This window comes from Malaclemys terrapin, chromosome 9 (assembly GCF_027887155.1).
Source record: "Malaclemys terrapin pileata isolate rMalTer1 chromosome 9, rMalTer1.hap1, whole genome shotgun sequence".
NCBI lineage: Eukaryota > Metazoa > Chordata > Testudines > Emydidae > Malaclemys > Malaclemys terrapin.
Window position 1 is genome coordinate 49,224,441 of NC_071513.1, and position 9,600 is coordinate 49,234,040.

At 52.2% G+C, this 9,600-nt stretch overlaps 1 protein-coding gene across 1 annotated transcript in view; it reads left to right on the forward strand.

Annotated features, from left to right (window-relative positions):
- CROCC2 (ciliary rootlet coiled-coil, rootletin family member 2) overlaps nt 1-1,550 on the forward strand; it is a 170,121-nt gene extending 168,571 nt beyond the window's left edge. The window contains exons 36-37 of the mRNA XM_054039911.1: nt 980-1,092; nt 1,479-1,550. Of these exons, the coding sequence (XP_053895886.1) occupies nt 980-1,063 (84 nt within the window). The 3' untranslated portion in view covers nt 1,064-1,092; nt 1,479-1,550. The remainder of the gene's footprint in view (nt 1-979; nt 1,093-1,478) is intronic.
- The last annotated feature ends 8,050 nt before the right edge of the window (nt 1,551-9,600 follow it).

Genomic DNA, 9,600 nt, shown 5'->3' on the forward strand with positions numbered 1-9,600 from the left:
TAGTGGGGGGGGGGTGCGCGGGGCCGCGGGCCGGTCCGGGGTAGCGGGGGGGGGGTGCGCGGGGCCGCGGGCCGGTCCGGGGTAGCGGGGGGGGTGCGCGGGACCGCGGGCCGGTCCGGGGTAGCGGGGGGGGTGCGCAGGGCCGCGGGGCCGGGAGCCGGTCCGGGGTAGCGGGGGGGTGCGCTGGGCCACGGGCCGGTCCGGGGTAGCGGGGGGGGGGGTGCGCTGGGCCGCGGGGTCACGGAGCTGGGAGCCGGTCCGGGATAGCTGGGGGGTGCGCTGGGCCGCCGGGGGCCGGCAGTGCTGGGCGGGCCGGGGGTGGTCGGCCGGGGCCGGCACCCCAGGGCCCGAGCCGCGACAGGCTGGAGCCGCCGGGGGCCAGCCTGGGCCGCGCCTCCTCCCCCCACACTCCCCCTTACCTGCTTCAGGCTTCCCGCGAATTAAATGTTCGCGGGAAGCAGGGGAGGGGGCGGAGATTTTGGGGAGGGGGCGGAGTTGGGGCGGGGCGGGGCTGGGGGCGGGGGCGGGGGCCCGTGGAGTGTCCTCCATTTGGAGGCACAAAATATGGTAACCCTAAGTAACATCTTTAAAAGCCATCGGGAAGGCCATGCCCTGGCTGCTGGTGCGGGCACCACATGGGCACCAGATTTGAATGAGCTCATGTAGAGGCCACGTTGGGCAAGACCGGGGCTGATGGGGCAGAGTGGGGTGCTATGGCTGGTGAAGTGTCTACTGCCAAGGGGAGCCGTACACTTGGGTGGCACAATTCTGATCTCAGAGCCTCTCACCCCTGCCATGCAGTGCCAGAGGGCAGGGCCACAGGAATCGGACCCCCAGGGCAGGTCCGGGGAGGGTATTATTTTCTGCCTCAGTAATCCCTTGGGGAGATGCCCAGACCCCATAAGGCAGATCCCTGTACAGCCCCATGGGGAAGTATTACCTTGCCTCTCCGTAGTCGTAATGGCCCCATGCTCCCCAGGTGAACTCGCTGAAAGAGCAGTTGGGCCAGGAGGTGCGGAAGAGACAGTCCTACCTCACTCAAGTGCTCCGGACAGGGAAATGATCCCGAAATAGCCCCTGTGCTCCAGCCTGGTAAGATCTAGTCAAAGACAACCCTCAGGACCAGCTTTCAACAGTGACTCTGCAGCCTGCAAGCCGGACTCTGACATCTCCTCCTGCGCCAGGACGCTTGACTGACTCATGGCCAGCACTGCTGTGGGGAGAGGTTTCTGGGAGGAGCCTGCACTACACCAGTGGCTGGAGCAACGGGGACTGTAGGCCTTACGCAGCCGAATCCCAGGCCACTGATGATTAATTTATTTAGGCCATTTGGCAATGAGGGACTTCTCTGTGATTAGTGCTACCAGGGTGTTTCTCATCCAGGGGCTGAGGGGTCTGGCTGGGGCTTTGTGTGTTTGTTGTAACCATACTAATGGGTCCTGACTTCCTATGTTATCTCACCCCTATTGTTTAAATAGCTCTGCTCTCCCAGCAATCGGAGCCACTCTTCTCTCCCTCAGGAGCGGTGCCATTTGAGCCTCATCCAGTACTGTCAGTGCCTCCTGTCTAGCTGGTGGAGTGACAGACCCTCCCAATCTCAGCAGCATCTTCTCAATATGCTAGACAGAGTCTGTCACCATCAGACAGATCTGTGCAGCTTGAGGAACCAGCCCTTGAATGCACAGAACCTGCAGGGGACTGCATCCACCGGCATTAATCAAAAATCTAGTGTACGCTAATGAGACGCAGTGAGAGAGCGCATCGCCACCATGCCTGGAGACTGGTCAAGCCCTTCATCCTTTCAGGAAACGCAGGCCTTTTTTAATGGTGGCAGGTGGCTGGGATTAGCTCAAAGCCAAGTCATTTTGTGACTCACTGGCCCTGAGAGGCGTCAAAGTGTAAAATTCAACGTTCCACCCACTCTGCCAGCCACAGGCTCCAAGCAAATCCCTGAAGGAATCAAAATGTGGTTTCCATGGCAACGGAGACAATCATTTTGGGACCGCTTTACACGTTTTCTCATGACTGGCCGGGAGTGGGGGGGCGGCATAATTTGTCCCAACGTTGTGGTTTGTTTAAGCACTGATTTTAAATGCTGAGAATAGGTGTTTGCTAAGGAAATCAACAGTGGCATTTTCAAGGCTTTGGATGGATCTTCCTGCATTTCATCTTTTAACAATATTTGATAAGCGACATCTGATTCTGTTCCTTCCCATGATACAGGTAAATCTTCCCCATCCCACCCCACCCCATGCAACATACAGGCATGTAGAGCAATTCTGCTCTCACACCGGCCTAACTCCAGTGACTTCTGTGGTGTCCCTCTGGCCTTACACCGGTGTCAGTGAAAGTGAGACCAGACCTACACAGGGACCCAGTGCTGTCAGCTGCTGAGCACCCTTGAGGGTGACCCCACAGCAAGCAGGAAGTGCTCAGGTCCTCATAGGACTGGGTCCTCAGACACACTGGCCCAGATCCTCAGCCAGTGTAAATTAATGTGGCATCATTGATTTCACTGGAGTGAGATTGGTTCATGCTATTCAAGGAGTTGGCCCATTGTCTTCAATGGAGCTACGCTGATTTACACCAGCTGGGGATCTCGCCCATTGATTTCCATGGGTCTATGCTGATTTATGCCAGTGGGGGGAGGTGGTCTGTTGATCTCCACAGAGCTAAGCTGATTTACACCCAGGTGGGGATCTGGCCAATTGACTTCAATGGAGCTACACTGATTTACACCAGCCAAGGCTCTGGCCCACTGGGGCTGATTCTCTTCTCACCCTGTTGTAAATCAGGAGTAGCTCCCTGCAGCCAATGCAGTGCCCCTGGGGTGAGTGAGCGGATATCTCACTCTGTAGCTAGCGTTTCTGCCCCCTCTCCAATGGGTTGTTTACGTGGAGTTGGATGTGGCGGCAGGAAAGACCATGCAGAAACAAACCACCATCTCCATCAGGAGGGTGGGAATCATCACGCCCACATTCCAGTGCCAGTGCATTTCAGGACTGGACCCTCTGGATTGGGAAGAGTGTGTGGGCGTGGATCTGGGCAGCCCAGAGAATACCCTCACATTGATGGCACAGCTGGGTCTCACTGAGGGAAATGTGCCATGTTGGTTTTCACATAATCCCTTTGCTGTTGATTCTAACTGAGTCCTGCTGTTGTTTTCGGCTCCATTTCAGTCCTTACATAACATGTTCCTTGGCCTGTGTTCAGTATTAAAATGTACCTTGCAATCATTGCAGTGGGGAATATTTATATTGCATTTCTATGAATAAAAACGTACATTATTTTGAACCATGATTCTGATTTTTATATTTTCAAAGCACTGAGAGCTGGATGATTTTTGGCACCTCTTACAAATTGCTGGGGTTTGAAGTTTTGTCATAAATACTGAATGCATCGGAGCAGGGACTGATGGCTATTACTCTGTATTGGTCAAGTGATGACTAGAGCGTAGGCCTGATCTGAAAGGATTGGAATAGATTATTGGCTGCATTTACCATGGCTCCACCCCTCCTCCTTGAGCTTCAGAGGGAGTTATTCTGGGTGATAGTTCTCCAACGGGTGTAAATCAGAGGCGTGCCATTGGATTTAATGGTGCTACCCTGATCGACACCAGCTGAGGATCTAGCCCATTGACTTCAATGCAGCTACACTGATCTATACCAGCTGTGGATCTGACCCACTGACTTCAGTGGAGTTACAGTGATTTACACCAGCTGGGGAACTGGCCCATTGACTGATCTCGATATGGAGATGGCATGGGCAGTGAACAAGTTGCCTCCCCAATCAGCAATCTCCATGCCAGTTGGTCACTGGGGAGCCAACTGGAAAACCAAAGCCACGCTCGACACCTAGAGATTGTGAGTGTTCAGCTGGGGCCAGGCACCTCCAGAACAGGTCAGCCGGGAATGGGTTTTCAGTGGAGGCCCAGATAAGACTTGAATGGGAAGCAAACAGACATGTACAAATAATAAGAGCCTCAGTCCTATATCAGCAGACAGATAGCAGAACTCACCGTGTTAGGCTTGATCGCTTACTGTCAGCAAATATGTCTCTACCTTAGGACAGCAGCATTTCCACTTTTCCAGCCATACTGTATTGCTCCTCCTTTCAGATTGCCCAGTGAGATGTTAGATTATAATCCATGTCTTCCACCCTTATCATCTACACAGCAAGGCATTTGAAGAGAATGGGTAACTAGCCCCAAACTCAGCAAAGCATTTAAGCACATGCCTAACTTTGCACTAATTCTGTGCTTAAAGTTAAATGTGCTTAAGTGCCTTGCTGCATCAGGGCCTGCCTATAGAATAGTCTTACATAGAGTTTAGGTCCTAGTACACCCTAGCTTCAGCTGCTTGACCTTGGATTGTTTGTTTAAACTCTTATTCTTCCCTCCCCCATGCCCTACATCTTTCTTCAGCTTCTGTTATTGCAGGGATGTTGATGCATTTTTGTTGGTCTCTGAAAAGGAAGTTCTCTGAGTTTCCATTTTCCTTCCGCCAGAGCTGAAGACCTTAAATTGAGAGACCGGTCAAAATGTATTCTCAGCGAAGGGAAGAGGAGTACTCTTACAATGACTTTAGATGCCAGTGTTGCCAGTTCTCCCAATTTTATCCCAAGGCTTGCAGTATTTGCTGTTTTTCTCAAATCCCCAGCTCCTGGAGTCAGGTGATTACATGAGAATCTCAGTTTTAACTTAAAAAGAAAAAGGTCACCTTCTAGCCCTCATGGTTGTAGAGAAAAGCTTCAAAACAGGAACCCGAACAGCTCAAAAAACAGAGGCAAATAAAATGAAAGAAATAATAAATTCTGGGTCCAACCTTGTGATTGTTAAACCAATCACAGGATTTCTCCGGGCCTGGTGTATGAGTCTGGAACTTGTGTCATTGGCAATACTGAGGTGGGCCTGAGCAGCTGATGTATTGAGAGAGTTACTATATACTGAGTTACCAGTATATGGCAATATTTGACAGCTGTGAGCAAGAACATACAATCAGGGAGAAAAATGAAGACACACCTTTGAGCTCTGTAGAAATGTGTTGCTCTAGGATAGGGTCCTATTCTGCCAAGATTGACATATATGCTTACCTCTGTGCATGTTAGTAGTCTTCATTGCAGCTATGCACATAAAATTAACCTCATGCATACAACTTTGCCAGATTGGGGCCATAGTACTTTAGAAGAACAGGGGGGTGGATGGTAACTATTTTGCATTAATAAGAGCTAGACATTATTATTATTTATTAAGAAAGAGAAACTGTCCCGCCTAACTAAGAATCCTTGATCCTGCATGGATGTGACTGCAGGATTGGGGCCTTTAAATGTGTATGCTCATGTAATAGATTTGTAAGTCTGTAGCAATGTTATGATTATTATCTGTCTTGTCTTACATAGTTCATATTTAATAATCAAGTAGTGGGGCATTCAGCATGAAATAGCAATCTAAATTGAATGCATATTTAGGCATCTTAATTGCCAGCATCACAGGGTTTTTCTAGCTCTGTCAGGGAGCTTTGTGCTGCTTTTGCTGGGATAACTGGAGCTTTCTTGATAAAACGATTTGCTGATGATAACTGTGGATTTTCTCTGTGGAGACAAAGAGGCCCTTGAGTCTAAAATGTAACCTAAAACATAACATTGCTGAAAAGAATTTCCTGATAATATTTTTAGCACCTTAAAAAAAAAACCCACACCACTTTTTTCCTTCTTTGCCTGTGGGGGATTTTAAAAGAGAAGAAGAAATGTAATGCCCAGGGTGAGGTCTGGGGATTAACCTGTTGGGTGCCAGGATCTAGCAGCAACAACAAAACACAGGCACTAAAGAATCCAGGGAACAAGCAGGGCTGAAATCCACTCCTACAGAACTGAAAGCCAGAAGCTCCCCCCTTCCCTTACCTCACGGGAGGGGAAAGGCCCTCTGCTTGGTTTCCTGGCACTTGAAGATCCTGGGAGAATTCGGCAGTGTTTGAAAGGGACTCTGGGCCGAGGCAAAGTTTCTTGGGCGGTTGCATTTTTCCGCACCAGAACTTTGAAACTCTGACTGGTCTTTTCTAATTGTACAGAGAGTCAGTGACAGAGGGGAGGTGAAGGACCTGACAAGTGGCTTCTGTTCAGCCTCTTTCATCCCGAACTGTCACTCCCCCTCTGGACCAATAACGAGAGTAGTTTCCAAGAATTCCGAGCTTAGGGGTCTAACAGAAACCCCTTGGTGCTTCTCACCTTCTGTGGGGCATATGCAGGCATGAGGGCAGGGCATGTGCAGAAAACTGCTGCATATGGATCAATGTGCACCAGGCCACCCCCGGAAACAGGCAGATGGCACCACAGCCTGGGTCCTGCTTTCAGTTGCACACATGCAGCTTCCACCTGATGTCAATTGCTGTTGCAACAGACTGGCTGGTTGTGTAGACTCATAGGAAAAGCCCTGGCCTGGGACTCGAGAGAGCTGGCTTTGCTTCTGACGCTATGTGTTCATAGGCACCTCCGGATCCCTCTCTTTCCCTATCTGGCTTGTCTGTTTAGAGTAGAAGCTCTTCAGGGCTGGAACTGTCTCTCCCTAGGTGTGTGTACTGCTCCTAGCACAGAGGGGCCCTTATACTAGAAAGGCCCTCTAGGCCCTGCTGTAATACCCTATAAGGCCTGGCCCCCGGGGGCTCAGGAAGCATAGCTCCTGGAGGCGCACAGCACAGTAAGGACAAGCTGATGTTGCTGCTGTAACAGCATTTCAGGCTGGGGCTGGCACTATAGGCATCAGCTGTGATGGCAGCTAACCTGGGTGCCAGGTATGTGGGTACCATCTTAGACAGGTGGCCATCTTATTGCACACCCATTTATGTTGGCACCCAGCTGTATCCTAGGGGAAGAGCAGCCAACTGCCCAAGCCTAGGTCCCGCCTCCTGAATGAACCGGCTGGGTGTTATCCTGACCGTGATGTTATCTGACTGGACATTTTCTCCTGCTTCTGCAGCCCCAGTGGCTGAGGCTCCAGACTACCCCGGTCCGAGTACTGGTAACAGAGGAAGGGAGCCTTGCCAAACATCAGATCCTTGCTGTACAGCCAGCCTGGTCCTCACTGCTCATGCTCACAGAGCAGAGACCCCGCCCCAGTGCCCTGCCCCCCACACCTGCAGCCACTGAGCCGCTCAGCCTGAGAGAGGGAGCTGGAGAGCCAGAGGGGCCAGTCTGACTCACCCCCCCAAAGCTGGCCAGGCTACTCGCTCCAGACAAAGCAACCCCTGTTTGTGCACGGCACAACAAACGCTGCATCCGCGGGCAGTCCGGGTCTGTGGCTGAGGCTCTGCATGGCTTAATGTGCCCCTGGTCACCATGGGGCAGACCCGGCTATGACACAGCTACAGCCCTATCCCGGTACTCAGCAAGGGGCCCCATGTCAGCTCTGCCTGGGGGACCCTCCCAGATTGGTTGGCATCCCCAATCATCTGCCATCTAGGGTGTAAACAGCCAATTGGATCTGCTGCAGCAAGCGGGTGGAGCTCTGGCCCCTACCCTCAGGAGCCCACGCTGTTCTCACGGGTGGGCTGGGGGAGCTAAGGAGCCCCACAGCTCAGGGCAGCTCTGCCCCATCCCCTTTCCCCGCAAGCACCCAGCCTGGAACAGGGAGAGGGGCCCTGCTCCAGCTGCCATCCAGGCCTGGGAGAGGGGGGTGAAGAGCCTCAGGAGCAGCAGAGGGGAGGCTGGGGGGCTGAACTGAGGGAGCTGGGGGGGCAGGGCTCCTTGCTGGGCAGCCGTGGGGTGAGAGCTGCTGCAGGCAGCCAGTCTCCCCTCACCCAGTGTGTGTGGGAAGGGGGCAGTGCTGATTGCTGCCCCACATGGAGGGGCAGGACAGTTCAGCCGCAAAAGACGGGCCATAGCTATACCTGCGGGGCCGACTGGGGGGGTAATCTCTGGGCTGGCCATAGTGAGAGTGTGCAGAGAGCTCTGTGGTCCTGGTAAAGGGTGGACATTGCTCAGGACTGAGTGCTTGCATAGAGCCACCCACACCATTTGTGTATCTAAATGAGAGCAGAGCACCTTTCAGACTCTGGCCCTTCACCTCTCTGGACCCAGTGCCACCAGGTGTCCAATGGAGCTAATAATCCTTCCTTCCACTGGGGTCTGTCTGGTCTCTTTACGTGGGACCCTCTTTGGGGCAGGGCCTGCCCTGCATGTATGTGTGCAGCACCTGCCCTGTGCGGCCCAGCCATCATACAAACACTAACACCAGAGTGGGGTGTACTGGGCGATTGCTGCAGCAGCCTTCCTGTTCTCCCTCCTGCATTATGCCTCACGGCCTATCTCCCTGGGATTGGCCAGGCATTCCTGGGCGAGTAGTGCTGGGGGGCATTAGACAGAGGAGCCTGGGACGGCCTTACTTTGCACAGCATCAGCTCTATCCTGCCCATGTGTCATCATGGCACTCGGGGCACCATTCCCCCAGTGTGCTTGCATTCCTCTTGGTTCTGACCTGGCTGGGCTTAGCTCCTGCCCAGGCAAGCCTGGCCTCAGGGCATAGCCCCAGCACATCTCTCCACACTTCAGCCTGCACACAGGCGGGGCAGTGGGCATTTGCTGCCTCATCAACATCTGTTCCTTTATGATCCCCTTACTATAGCCCTGAAGCACAGTGGTGTGGCCAGGAAGCACAGCCCCTTGTTTGGGACTGTAAGCTGTTACGGGAAGGGAGTGTGCCCACCACTTTGTATAGCACCTCCCACAATTGGGTGGCCCAATCCTGAATGGGCACCAGGGTGACACCATAACAAACAATAAGAGGCAATAATACAGAATGATAAAAGTTCAATGAGACAATTCCAGCCCCAGTGCCCCAAGGAATGCTGGGCTGTGCCATTCGTCTGCCTCTTTCCTACTGCCTGCATTATGAAGAGACTCTCCCTGACACAGCCAGCAGGATGGGGCCAGGGGCCTGTGAGACCAAACCCCTTTGTGGTTCATTCATTTCTGTGTTGCCACATGGTGAGGTTTAACACCTGGACAGTAATGGACAGCAGGAATTCAGGCAATGGGAAAGAGAAAGAAACCAGCAGCCACCAGAATACAACATATCTCTATAAGGCTGGAGTTCTGATGAGAAGCTTGTTGTTGAAGGAAGGGTAACACCCATGTTCACGCACACTTACATGCATGCATATAAATGCACACATGCAACACACAGGGACATACACACAAGTACACACACACACACACGCACACTGGCATCCATATAAATGCACGTACACAGCACACACACATACATATTGCTGCACACCATGTTCGCGCACACACATTTACCAGAGAGCAGTTTTGCATGGGATGTTTATTAGGCACGCCAGTCATTAAACCAGGAAAAATTAATTAAGAAGTGGGAGAATATGGACATCAAGCTCCAAAATCCACTTGAAACGTTCATTTGCTTTGCACAGCCTCTTGGTTGCTCACTATCAGTGTTACGTTCTGGGGTGTTCACAGGTTTGGCCCTCAAAGAGTTAATATAAAAGCCTTCGGAGAGTTCAGTGTGTAGCCTTTATAAAAAAAAATTGCTTCCTGCAGGGAGTTTGTGTTAAGTTGTGAGAATCTGTCCCCAGCTCAGCCTCTAAAATT